The sequence below is a fragment of the Prinia subflava genome, chromosome 2, assembly GCF_021018805.1.
Source record: "Prinia subflava isolate CZ2003 ecotype Zambia chromosome 2, Cam_Psub_1.2, whole genome shotgun sequence".
In the NCBI taxonomy this organism is placed as follows: domain Eukaryota; kingdom Metazoa; phylum Chordata; class Aves; order Passeriformes; family Cisticolidae; genus Prinia; species Prinia subflava.
This window is the reverse complement of record NC_086248.1, coordinates 66,989,998-67,003,839: the sequence shown is the minus strand read 5'-3', so window position 1 is coordinate 67,003,839 and position 13,842 is coordinate 66,989,998. Positions and strand designations below refer to the sequence as shown.

The 13,842-nt window shown below is 42.8% G+C and overlaps 1 protein-coding gene across 3 annotated transcripts in view; it reads right to left on the bottom strand.

Moving 5' to 3' along the window:
• The window catches only part of SASH1 (SAM and SH3 domain containing 1), a 527,201-nt gene that overhangs the window by 92,613 nt on the left and 420,746 nt on the right, over positions 1 to 13,842 (bottom strand). For all 3 annotated transcript variants that reach the window (XM_063390359.1, XM_063390360.1, XM_063390361.1), the window contains exon 2: positions 3,778 to 3,906. In XM_063390359.1, coding sequence (XP_063246429.1) covers positions 3,778 to 3,906 — 129 coding nt within the window. The remainder of the gene's footprint in view (positions 1 to 3,777; positions 3,907 to 13,842) is intronic.

Below are 13,842 nucleotides of genomic sequence, written 5' to 3'. Positions count from 1 at the left end.
TGACCTGCTGGCCACACTCCTTTTGATGCAGCCCAGGATCTGGTCGGCTTTCTGGGCTGTGAGCGCACACTGCAAGTCACGTCAAGTTCTGCATCCACCAACACCGCTAAGACCTTATCCCCAGGGCTGCTCTTCATTCATTCATTCTCCTTCCAGCCTGTACCTGTGCTCAGGATTGCCCCAACCCTTGTGCTGGACCTTGTACTTGGTCTTTTTGAATTTCATGAGGCTTCACAGGCCCATCTCTCAAGCCTGTCCAGATCCCTCTGGATGGCATCCCTTCCCTCCAGCGTGTTGACCACTCCACTCAGCTTGGAGGTGTCAGCAAACTTGCTGAGGGTGCACTTGATCCCACTCTCCCTGTTAAACAGCACCAATCCAAACACGGATCCCTAAGGAACACCACTCGTCACTCGTCTCCATTTGGATATTGAGCCATTGGAGTGTGGCCATCCAGCCAATTCCTTACGGCCCTGAGTGCTTCGTCCAGCTAATTCATGTCTCTCCGGTTTCAAGACAAGGATGCCATATGAACAGTTAGAAAATACCCATCTCACAGAGTCACTTCTCTGGCCATAACTGTGTTCTAGCAGATGTCCACCTCAATATTACCAATGATACATTCATTATGGATCTGGAAATCCACTGTATCTATTCCACCTGCAGTTTTTCCTCAGCCAAAAGCCCACATGGTGTACAGGAATGCCAAATGCTAGGAAATGTGGGCAACTCCCATGCTGTTCACAAACATTAATGTCCAAACCCAAGCACATTCTCCATTACAAAAACATAGGCAAAATTCCAAACACAGAAAGCTGTTATCGTGTTTAGGGACAACTAACAATCCTTAACAGCATTACCATTTGGAAAAATACTCTGTGTTCAGCTCCATCTGCACCCACTGTTATGTTACAAGATATGCTGCTTTCCCAAACAATTTTACCAAGTGATTTTTTAAAAAATTCAACTTCAGAGCAGGATATCTAGACTGAAATGGCCATGGTCAGATAGGAAAGGCTGGAGAGCTGATTAGAAAGTACAGTATACAATTAAGATATCAACACTTACACCCAAACAGCTTAAAATGATTTCAAAGGGTACAGAAGCAGCAATAAACAGTTCATATTTCTGTCCTTCCAATGGATGTGCTACAAAGGGCAATGTGGGCGAGCCAGTGCTAAATAAATGTTCCTACCAAAGTTCTGCCAGCTTAGGCACGTCTTTGTTATTACACTGCTCCTCCTGACAGGGCCTCTCTGCGCAGGGTTTAGAGGATGCTTCACCTCTCGGGGTGAGGTGCTCTTTCTCTTTGCTCAGAGCATTCAGTAAAATGCTAACCTTGGCCTTTTATGTTTCTGGAAGTATTATTATGCACTCAATACTGCATTTTCACATGGATTCAGTAACTGCCACTCTAGCAAACCCCTGAAAATCTGCACTAATACTCCATGCTTGTCAGCTCTGCTCTGTTCACTAAAAAGAGGGAGAAGGGGAGGGGAGGAAGACGCAATACACTGCCCACCTCCAGTTCTGGCACAACCCCACTGCTGGGAAGAGAGGGTGTAGAGCCAGCACTGCCCCTCTTCATCCCTGCTAGAAGAGCAATGTATGGCAGAGCAAGGTCAGGCTAGACTAACAGACCAACAATACTGGTGCATATGAATTTTGGAGCTGCTTATATTTGCTATTGGGAACTTTTTTTTTTTTTTTGCTATCACAGCACATCTGCAATGTGCACTGGGCATTTCCCCCAGCATTACTTCCCATTCACTATGCCCAAACGTCTGCCAATACACTACCTTTCCTCAAGGTGTATAGAGAGGAAAAACACCACAACAAGTGACTTACTCTTCTGTCTATCACACTAAAATCACATTCTGGTCTATATGGCCATTTCGCCCTCCCTGTGTAGCTAAGTCAAGCCTGCCTGTTAAAAGTTTCAGCTGCAGTCAGCACTGTTTGGATGTGGTTGTTGGGCAAGTGAGCTAATATCTATAGTTTCAACTGTTATCAGCAGAATGGCTGTTTTATGTCTAGAAACTATTATAGGAGTAGATGTAGCAAAAATGGAGCACTAACTTAATTTTCAATTGCATTGTCTTCTCTCTGACCTGACAGTTCAAGAAGTCATCACTGGACCACTAGAGTAAGCAAACTCAGTATCAGAGACACTGAAGAGGAATCTCCAGGCTGTTTTTCACACAGCCACTTTCTCAGACTATAGCTCCTCTGGAGCAGAATGGATCACTCAGTGGCCTGTCTCTGGTTAGCTCACATCTATTTAAACCAGCGTGAAGATCCGCACCTTTGATGTGAGTTAATTAAGCTCACATGGCTCTCTCCAGCCTGGCTTCTGCAGCTTCAGAAGCTAAGGGAGCCAAATTAGACCCATCTGTCTAAATGGAAGGGGTCCTCTCCCGCCATATGGCACACTCCATTACCCAGCACAGGAGCTGCCTTCCAAGAGCACCAGGAAAGGGGGCTTCATTGCTGCCATCAGCCACCGAGAACACCGCGCCTGCCACGCGTGGGGTTTTCATGGGAACCACAGCTCTGTGCCACCAGCTGCTCTGCACAGGAGCCTCCAGGGTCTGTCTACAAAAGAATTTCCTGCAATAGCCTTTTGTTTAACCCTTGGAACGTCTTGGCAGCAACAGATCTGCAAAAATGTTTGCTTTTTTTTCTGTTTAAAAATAAAGAATGAACTAACAAACTTCAGAGGGGCAGGGGATGACTCCCTGCCTTGATTCTGCACCCATTAACTGTGCAACTGAAGTTACTGAAGTCTCTACAAACTCTGGAAGCCAAAGCCTCTCAGTTGCTATCCTGGAGCCCCCAAAAGAAAGAAGGTAGCCTTAAATAATCCACCTCATCAGGTACAGCTGTTACCAAGGTGCTCTCAATGACCTGTGCCTGTGCCTGGCAAGAAGTGTTGGGAGATTCAGCTGGCAGAAAAGACAGTTTCAAGATCTACTGGTGTCCATGGGGAGGTCATCAAAAAGGTGTGTGGCATGATAACAGATATAAATTGCCATGGGGAGGATCTCACAGAATATTATTTAAAAATAGAAGTTTGCTACAAAGACAGCAAAGCAGTATTAACAAGTTTCTCAGAGAGGGTGCAATATCTGCATCCCTGGAGGTCCTCAAACTCAATCAGATAAAGCCCTGAGCAACCTGGTTTAAATTCAGTGTTGACACTGCTCTGAGCTGAATGCTGGATTAGGGACCTCCTGACGTCCCTTCCATCCTGAAAGGCTCTGTGACCCTGTATCACCTGCCACAGGTTCTGTAATGCTTAAATATTGGTAAGGAGTTCACAGAACTGCCTACACTTGGGAGCCTGGAATCAGCATTTGCACCCTGCACTTTTGAGAAGCAGCTCTTTACAGTTTGTACAGTGCAACTGAAAACCTGCACAGTTTCATTGTGCTCACACTGGGAGCATCTTGCAGCAAGGAAAGGATGCTTTCATCAGACAGTATTTTGCCTCTGAGAGTTGAAGATTGCAACCAAATGTATGCAGGAAGTGCTCTAATTAAAGGAGAAATAAGAAATGCAGACTCCAAGGCTTAATGAATCATAAAAATTACCTAGAAAAAGCCTAATCTGGCTAATTCCAAGTGTTTAATTGACTTGGCTGAAGCGTTTGCATGCGTGAACACAGCCACGTACAGTTATTTCCCTGGGTAGAATTCCTCAAGCTGTAATATTGATTCTTCATCTGAAGCATGAATTGCAATTATTTGTTAATGAAGTTGTAACTTTTTTACATACCAAATCAAGGTCTTGGGAAACCCTTCTCTTGCGCAGCTCCTCCATCCTCTCACACACATCCGTGAAGCAGGTGTTATAGTAGTCTGCATACTGCTGTGCCAGATCATCAATATTTCCCAGTGACCCGTCCTACAGGGAGGACAAAGAAAACAGGTTAATCAGTTTTAAAATTCTAATTTAAAGGTAGCACCACAACTATGAAGGAAACCCCCTCCCCACAGCACATCGTGCTCAGGTCATGCTCTCCATCCCTATCCGAGAGCACGCTAACAGCAAGAACAATTGGGAACTGCAGTACCAGAACAGCTCCTCACAATCAGGTGGGACTTCAACTCCTACAGAGAGAAAGAAGGCAGGGACAACAGCGCAGGGGCAGCGGGACAACACATCCTCAGGCACTGTCTGCCTCAATTCCCTCCCACCAGCATATCCTCATATGGCACCTGGTTCTCCCAAGCAGAAGCTCGCTCCCCCAAGAGCCAGTCCTCACACTCATTTCACTGACCTTACAGAGAGTAGCCCTGCTCTGTGACAGTGACTAACTGCAACTAAAACTATCACATTTCTTACACCAAATCAGCCAGACTGCAAACAGTGACACCCACAAAGACACTCTGCAAGTCGGTCTTTTAAGATGTACTGGAGTTGGCAACATGGTTTGCTGAGTCCCAAATGTCTGCTTTGCCGGGCAGGATTGCTACACTGCTAATAAAATGACTATAGCCAGAAATGTAATTTTAATAATCTGTTAATTACAGTCCAAATTCATACTTTAAAAATGATGAAAGAAGAAAATAAGATCAAAACAATAAAAATTGCCATGAGAAACCTTTCTAAACATCAGATATGTATGCTGCACCTGTGAAGTGAGGGGATGGGCAAGTACAAATGCACACACATAAGACAGGTCCAGAAGATGGGATGGAATAACCTTGTGTCCCTATTTGTCTAACTTAGGAAAGAGCATGTATGTTACTGTGTGCATTCTTTAGAAGGTAACAATCTGCTCTCTGTGCCTATCCTGAGAGAAGCACAAGAATACATTGCAGACTATTATTTCATTGCTGCTATTAATGGATGCACACCTATAAAATTATGTTTTGATTATTAAGAAAAAGCTAAGCAATAGAGAAATAATGTAAAAAATAATTATGCTAATAATATAAATTAAAATAAATAAATTGCAAAGTTGAGTTATAGCATAGGAGCTAGGAGGAACTCTTAATTAGTAACCACACCTTACTGAAGCTGTTGTTACTTGGAAATAAGCATGTGGTCCCACTCTCAGGGTTCTGGACTATGCTGAAGAGGTGGGTTTGCTCTAATGAAGTAACACTTCCAGAGAACTGGAAAAAACATTCCAGTTTAAATTGAAGTGAAAGCCTATTAAAACTCAGACTCTGTCAAAACTCATTTCTAGTCTTTTAAAGTGCAATTCCACAGGCAGAAGAGTTATCTCCCGAAACTCTTGGAGATTCCCCAGAAACTTCTGCAGAGCTCCCATTCCGCAAAATTTAGAACAGCTTGCATTTTCTCAACACTACTGTGTTCAGGTGGAAAACAATTTACATGTCACTTGTTGGAGCAGCAGAAGCAAAATTACTACACTAAATATATGCCTACACTTTCTGCCCTACACCCACACTTATGCATGTTTTTATTCTAGTTCCTATCTCTCAACCTGACAAATATCTCACACAGGAGGTGTTTCAAGCATTAAAAGATTGGGGTCCTTATAGAAATACACTTTTGGGGACTTCAGATTTTCCAGAGCTTTGGACAGCTTCCTGCGCTGCTAAACAAATGTATAGTTTACATGGGGAAAAAGCCAGCACCTCTGAGAACACAACAGGGCTACCCTGCCTTTCTACAGGAGCCACAGTGCCCACTGCTCACAGTGGAAGCCTCTCTCTCCCTCGAACCACCTCCTTGACATCCATCACTTCCCAACGAGCTGGGGAAGAAACTCGGACTTATTGTCTGTAGCAGCTCCACAAATTTCCCCGTGCCACTGGACACTCCTCTGGTGGCTGAGGGTGTGCTTTCTGGTCCCACATGGACTACATGCTGCTTTCAGTGTTTAAGCACTCAGTAAGAATAACCAGGGCTGCACTCTTGGGCGAAAACAGAAAAAGCAACCCCAAAACTTAATCTTCATTTGCTCACTTCTGTAGGCAGTAAGAGAACCTGTACGACTTCCAAAGAGACGATGTGACATCTTGAATCCCAGCCACTCAATCATGACAAACATCCCTCTCTAAGGGTTATCAAAAATTCCCACTTTGGAGAATTTTCCCCAGCCAAGGTCTGTTAACTCCTTGATAACCTTTGCCAGTTAGGAATATGGAAGGTGGAAACAGTCCTGATAGAAGAGCAACACAGGGAAGAATCATTTTACTAGAACAATATAAAAACTGCCTATCAGTCCATCTCCTCTCACAATTCTGGAAACCATACACTCCATAAAGTTAACGTGCTCCAAACTACGCATAATTTTCAAAAGTAATTCATGCCTTTGAAATTGCCTAAAATACTCCAAATCCAAAGAGATCACATGAATTTTATCTTAGTCGAGAGCCAGATAAGAGCCAGACAGAGCTGAGGACCTCAGCAGGCTGCTGCAGTGTTCCTCCCCACACCTCCTCAGACACGTGGCCAGGGAGCATTTGCAGGATAGCAATGGCACTGCCAGTGGATCAAACACAGCTGAACAAGTGCTCCTTTTTCGCTCGTGCTGGCGTGCAGTTCACTGTGCTATTTTTGAAGGTAGCCTCCACAAGGCTGAAGGCTTCTGACTGTCCCTAGAACAAAATTAGCTCGATTGCAGCACCCCAATTAAAGCCCGCAGAATGTGGGTGGCCCCACGGCCAGCGAGCACGCGGCTGCACAGAAAGGCGTATTCACAAGTGACCCAGTCCACCAGTGCCGCCGCGGCCGGAGGGGCAGAGCTGCAGGCTCTGCCTGCCTGACTGACAGCAGGGATTGCTGCCAGTGCTCGGGGCTTCTATCAGGGGGCTATGCTCAAATGAGAACAAGCTTTATATCTAGAAAAAGACGAAGGAACAGAAAACATCCCTTGTGATCTTGGAGAGGGGAACAGACAGCTGACACACATGCTCGTTACAGCCCTGCCACATGCTTTTGCTGGGTTACCACACCGAGGGCAGCTACACCTTTATGCAGTTGCCATTCCACAAAGGCTGTGTGTACCCTCCTCACCAGATGTGGATAGCTTTGGGATTTGAAGCCCCATAGCCTCAAACTTAGAACAAAACCACAAGCATTTGCATTTTCACCTCAACCTGCCAGAAAGGTGCAGTGGCAAATGCCAATCGAAGGATCCGTGTCTGTGGCCAAGAGCTGCAAGTTGCTTTTATGAGTTTATGCACGCAGGCAATGCAGAGAGCATTTGTTTTGTCAAAAGAAATACAGACACATAAATCAACCCAAGCCAAAGACAGAAGCATCTCACAACCCACAGCATCCGCTCATGTTTCATGCAAGTAAATGTCATAACTTAACAAAGGATTGTATATCCAATTTATATGAGCTCAAATGTGATCCCTACATAGAGTTACCTCCATCATCCTCCTTTATTCTTCAAGCACTACTAAAAACATGGCAAAACTTAGAAAAGTGAAGATGCTTCATTTTTTACTGCACAAATAATGGCCAAGACCTACTTTAGATATCATGAAACCACAGGTATTACTCATCTGAAGAACCATGACATTTTGTCTGTTCTTTAAATTGACCCTCCAATGTCTCCAAGTAGTTCTACACTGTCTCACACAAAATCACCAGCAGGGTGCTTTGCAATTCTATTTTGGTTTTAAGTATCAAAAAAATATTCATATGCAAAACATTAGCTCCAGCTTGATAAGTCATGCATTGCCTTACAAAAAGAGTCAAAAGAATAGTCTGAAAAGTTTAGAAAATCTCCAGAATTATTAATAAAATAGAAGACTAAAAGTATAACTGACAATATTTTAAAAATATTTCACTCTGATGCACAAAGAGTAAGACCCTGTAGTCATTTTCATAGGTTTAGACAAATGTGGAGTGCCATTTTAGTTTCACAGGTAGGAAAAAGCATTCAGTTATTTGATACAAAAAATAATAAGCCAATGTAATTTATAATAAGCCTTCAATCATGTACCACTATGTCCCATTTTGATATAGATGGGTTGCATATTTGAGACAGCTTATGTGAGCAATGAAAAAATAAATAGCTTTCAAATTTGTTCTTACTGAAACATCTGTAATTGAGAAGCCTCTGAAATGCTCTGAACTGTCAGTAACATTTAAAAAGAAAAACCTCATAATAAACTCTCTCATTTTGTTACAAATTTAACAGTTAAATAAAGCACTACCATGAAGAGTGTTTTACACCCATTGTATTTACTACCATGCAAACTGCAATATTCCCACTATATAATCCCACAGATCTTCTCTGGTAGAAAAAATAATCGTGAGCAATATAAATATCAAGCAGGAAAACCATTCTAGAAACACTTGATTGGTAAAAAAGTTTCCCCTAAGTCTTCACTGCTGCACAGGCCCTTCCACAAAATAGTTTGATACCCAGGAAAGCACACAACCCATTATTTATAAGGGCTTAAATGTAAAATGAAGATTTAATAGTCTAATGAAAACAGAAGTTATCTCAGATTTCTATTTTCAGTTGTGAAGTGTGTTCCTAATTTTCCATTTAATAATGTATGCATGCAACATTTTTTGGCATCATAAAACACACAGCAAAATGATGAATTGCCCTAAAATTCCCAGAGAATTAGTTCTGATATGCATGTGAATACCAAAGGAATCCATTGGGATTCCTGTTAATGGAGTGACTACAAAGAAAAGTTGGAATGACTTGGCACTTATTATAAAGTTAGAGTTTATCGGTCACTGCACATCAGTTAGTTTAACGCCTTGGCAGAATCCTTTGTATTTGACATCTGAACGTGTAAAAGAGAAAAACGTTTTGCTAGAGAGCTCTGCTGGCTGTAAAATTAAGCAAAAATACATTCATATTTTAATAGTATAATAAAAACACTAATATATAAGGAGGAATAACAGACTTTGCTAAGAAACAAAAACATTTATGAACATGCATGTGTACCTAAATATGAGGCACTAGCAGAGCATGCATACTTTCTGCATAAATTTCTATGCAGAATAAGATTTTTAGAAAAATCCTCCAAAGTACAACTATTTTACTCTGCACTTTTCTGTCTCAGAATCTGAAAAATGTGTTGCAAAGCTGCATATTCCTCCTCCTATTCTGGCAGATATTAGGAATGTCAGGAAACAGGTCTTGATTACTGGATATATGTGCTTGCATATCTGTATGAATCTCAGAAATGTAAAAAGATGTTTGTTGTGCAAGACAGATGGGTCTCCATCTGCACATGGCAATGCAGGTTACAGCACACAAGGCAACTATATGAGCTCAAAACTTAAAAGCCACTGCAGCTATGGCCACAGCACATGCATAATCTCGGATTTTAGGAATAGGTCAGAAACTGAGGGAAGACAACCTGACTTTTTTCCTATTAAAGTATAAATGAACGTGGAAATGGCACTGGCAAAGGGAAGGTGCTCTTTCACAACACACAGCCATCATGCCCTGGCAAAGGCACATTTTTTGACCTTCACAGGCTAAGATGAGAAAAATCTATTTCCATGCCTGAAACACAGGACTACTGTGTGGAGAGTAACTTTAAACATTAGCAGCTTATTTCTGGCAGTCAGATTTTAACTGGGACGCCTACTAAAAATTTGTGGAACATGACCTTGCATTTCAATAATACCTTTGGTTTGGATAGCTCTAAGAAGTACACAAATGAAAGCCAGAACGTGGGCCAGAACAAACAGGCTTGTTTGGGGAGGGGTGACGGGTAAGAGGGAAGAGGGACAAAAAAGCAGTGAAATGAGATCATCTACTGCAGGAAAACATATTTGTGCCTCATAAACACCCTATTTTTGACAGGACTTCATCTACACAGCACACATCCTGTGAGCTGTTTAAAGCTTAGCTAGAAAGCAAGGAGTGATCAGATTTTCATGGGACAACTTTCACTAAGATGCTGCCCCTTTTTAGATATTTTTACTAATCATAAAAGCTTGAGAAACTCTGCATCCTTCCCTAAGGGACCTTGCATTCTGAAATAAACTAATACCTGAATTCAGGCTACAGTTGATTAGCCTGAGACACTGTATTCCAGGTTCCTTCACAGTTCTTTCTAAGGAGGCGGACTGAAATCAGATCCAAACATTTTCCGAACAGAAGAGTTAAACCTGCATCCACCTCTCTGGCTAGAGCTTGTGTCTCAGTTTAGTACAGTAACACAGAGTGAGGACAGGCATCTGTAGGAAAACCTGCAGAACTCAATTATAATTCTATCTGTTACACATTTCTCACCCTGTTACCTGTCCCTTGCTACCAGTGTATTTCTGCTAGGGCTGATGTTTTGCCTTCTGGCACAGCTTCAAAATGCTTGGATTAGAAATGAACCCAACGAGCTGCTAGAGAAATATTCCCTTCTATTCCTAGGGCTCAGCAAGGACAATCTTCCATTCAGTAGAGTTAACAATTCCACTATCCATGCAATGACAGGTTCAAAGCCTGTCTTGACAGTCAGCAGGGTCAGAAATGCGAATGAGACAGAAGTGCAAGGCCAGGCAGCCAGCACTTGCCCTGATATTCAGAAGAAGGCATAAAATACTCAGTGTGCAAGTCATGACATTTTTATATTGAGAGCAGCTATTTTTGAGGATGCTGAAAAGTTGTCGTGGTTCCCTTGACCTCTCTATAGGCAGACACTGTGAGAACAAAATGAACCTATAGACCAGACTGATTCAATAGACTTTCCATTAATTTTTATGGCATCTGAGGGTAGAGTCATTAAACTATGTGGCTTTACAGACAGAGTTACAAAAATAGATGTGATACTACTGTGTCAAGCTCCGGCAGCATGGTTAAAATGGTTATAGATTTTGCACAATAAGCAGAAAGCACAATGGTATACTTTGATATCAAAGATTTCGCAGCAGTTGCCTGAAATAACTGATACAACCCACTGAGTTCAAAGCACAAAAATTTCATATTAAACCACAGTTATGTAAGTTTTTTTCATATATATAATTTTGCCCTATCTTTACATCAAAAAACACTCTTATTCTTTTCAAAGTTCTGCAAATAAAGTGGTTCATTCATCAGTAGCACCATAGTCTTTTTCTCTCCTCTTTTTACTGTAAAGTCCCGAAGTCTTTGTCAAGAACGTATATCAAAGCATTTCTGGAAAAAAGGTTGTGAATGTGATTTCTGCTTTTCCCTCTGTAAATTAAAATAAATTTAAAGCACACTACTGGGATCCCTCTCTGTGGCTTGCAACCAAGGAAGTCCTCTATGGAAAAAATAAAAATATATATATGCTAACAAAAAAGTTGCCTCAATGCAAATACACATTCTGACATACTTAAAAAGTTGGTATTTATCACAAGTGGAGCCAGGTCTTGACAGACAAGAACATATGCAAATTTGATTCGTGAAAGTTTGTTCAAAGCACCCTTAATGTCCAGCTTCCCTAATAACAGAGTACTGTCTTCTATCCTCCTTTCCCTGAGGTGCTCTGCACTAAGCTCAAAATGTAACTCAAACCCCTTGTCTGATATCTAAAAGGCCACCACCATCCACCAGACTGGTCAGCAGTCAGCTACAAGTGGCCACTGTCACCTTGTAAAGCAGAACAAGTTAACTCCGTAAGCCATGTAATAACTGCACCTGACATCACCTCTCATTAGTTTCATCTCCCTCGCTCTCACTGCCTCCTCCTTTTGCACACTATGCTGAGACTTTTTCTCAAATTGCCTGAAAAATTGTCTCTTCATGTATGCCAGCTGCAGTGATCTCTAGCCTGAGACTTGGAGCAGAAACAAATGATAAACAAAAGAATGGTGAGGGTTAAGAAATGTACATATATCTGATAAAAGCACCATTAAGGAGATGGAGGTGAATTTCTTGTTTCAGATTTGGAAGATTTAGCATATATTACGGGGGTGGCTTCATGTCTCAGATAAGTTAGGGTCTAATGAAATAGACATGCAAAAGGCAAACATCTCAACTAGATGATGAAATAAATATTTCAGGGAATTAGCCATATCAGCTGCAATAGTGAAGGAGGTCTCCCTCATTCAAGCTCTTTTCCTTATATTTAGTAGTACTACTGTATGACAAAACCAAATCTTCTGTGATATATGGGACTACATAACTGAGGTGTGAGTAATCATTAAAGGAGTAGTCTGAAAAAATCTAAACAGATAATATGTAAAGAAAAATATTTGGATATTCAAAGGCAAAACAAACTGAGTAGTCACCAGCATCTCAGGACAAGTGTGGAAGCTCAGTAAGTCTTGTTTACAGTATTTCCCCAAGGTGTTAAAGTTGCTGAGAGAAAGCAAACTTTGGTAATGGTTATGTGCTTGTTTACTAACAAAACTACTTTTCCAAGTGTCAAGGCAGGAGAGAATGACTGCCCCTAAATTGAACTGTGCTGCGCTTTTCCCCTGGATTGGGGGAGGCAGGAGGAGGACATACCTTTTCCAGAAAAATGAAAGTTCACTCAAAAAGAAACTTCTCATTCTTCTTTCTCTGTTCCCCTCTTTAGTGTACTAGAGCAGTGTGCACTCCTTGCTGCTTTACACTGAGAGCCAGGCCCAGGATCCTGGCAGGTCCCTATGGACAGCAGTTTCCCCCAGCCCACCGAAACCCAGCAGCACTGGCTTTGGAGATGCACCAGTAAAGGAGAACCCTCCATGCCTTCCCTCATTTCTTACCACCCCAGCAGGTAAATCCTACGTGGGACCTTCCCCCCAGCCACAGCTACTGAAGGGTAGAGGAGATAGCACAGTCCTCTCTCACTCTGCAGCACTGGGAAAGCCCAGCAGGGATGCAGTCACCCCAGTTTCTCATGGCTGATGAGCCCATTACCTCATCTGCACTTACACGGCCAGAGCTGCGGGGCAGCACTGCGCCTTGCATCGCCCGGCTCGGCAGTGAGCATCCCAGCGCTTCCAAATGCTGCTCTCAGGAAGCTGGGTGTGACAGCAAGCACAATCACTTACTCCCACTTGTGCCATTTTGAATGCCGACTTCCAAGAGGAAGGTGCTCTCCCTGCTATCCAAGTTAAGATTTCAGAAAGGGCTAAGGAGTATCTGCCTTCACTTCTAACTGTTTTTACGAAGCATGAGAAAACACTGCTGTGCACGCCCCAAGGCATGACAGGATTGCTCCTCTTTTTTGGGAGTAGGTATGGAAATCAGCAATCCTGGCTGAGGCGCCCAGCAGCACAGGGCCCTGTGTGCCCCAGAAACGCTGCCCTTGATTTACTGTTGCAAATGCAGAGGGCAGCCCAGCTGCCAGCCATGGAAAGCCAGAATGCTGATGTTTAAACTGCTTTCCCAAAGTCTGATATTTTTCTGATTTTTTTCCTGCTGGAAATTCAGCAGCTTGCAGCCTAGAGGATACACCCAACACTTCCACATAAGCAGGGACTAACCTCGCCTTCACTCCTACCGCTTCCTGAGAGGACGTCTTTTACCAGGAAAGGAAACAACTGTAATTGAGCATGGCAGCAATCCACGTTTCCCCCTGTAGTCTCAGCAGCACAAGAAATGGTTTCCTGTAGCTCCCGTAAGGAAGCTGTGCCCAGGCTCCCCTTCACCAATGCCGCCCATCCCGCCTGCCTGTGCTATCCCTGCAAACCCCCACTCCTGCAGGGAGCACGTGCTCTGTGCTGGCACAGAGGGGTAGAATTAATAAACTAGCTTAAATAGACACCCCACACTCATACAAATCTGAAACCAGAAAGGCTGACTCTGCCCTGAAGCACTTCAGTGCAGCCTCAGATTTTGAGTCTTAACAGCGGTATGGCACTGTTAACACAGTCTCAACCACTGTAGGTAGCATACAGATAAACTAAATATAATACTGCTCATGTAAAACTTCATGGTGATGGGCTCAAGTTTTTTATCGTCTTAACTAAGCTTCCTCAAGTCTC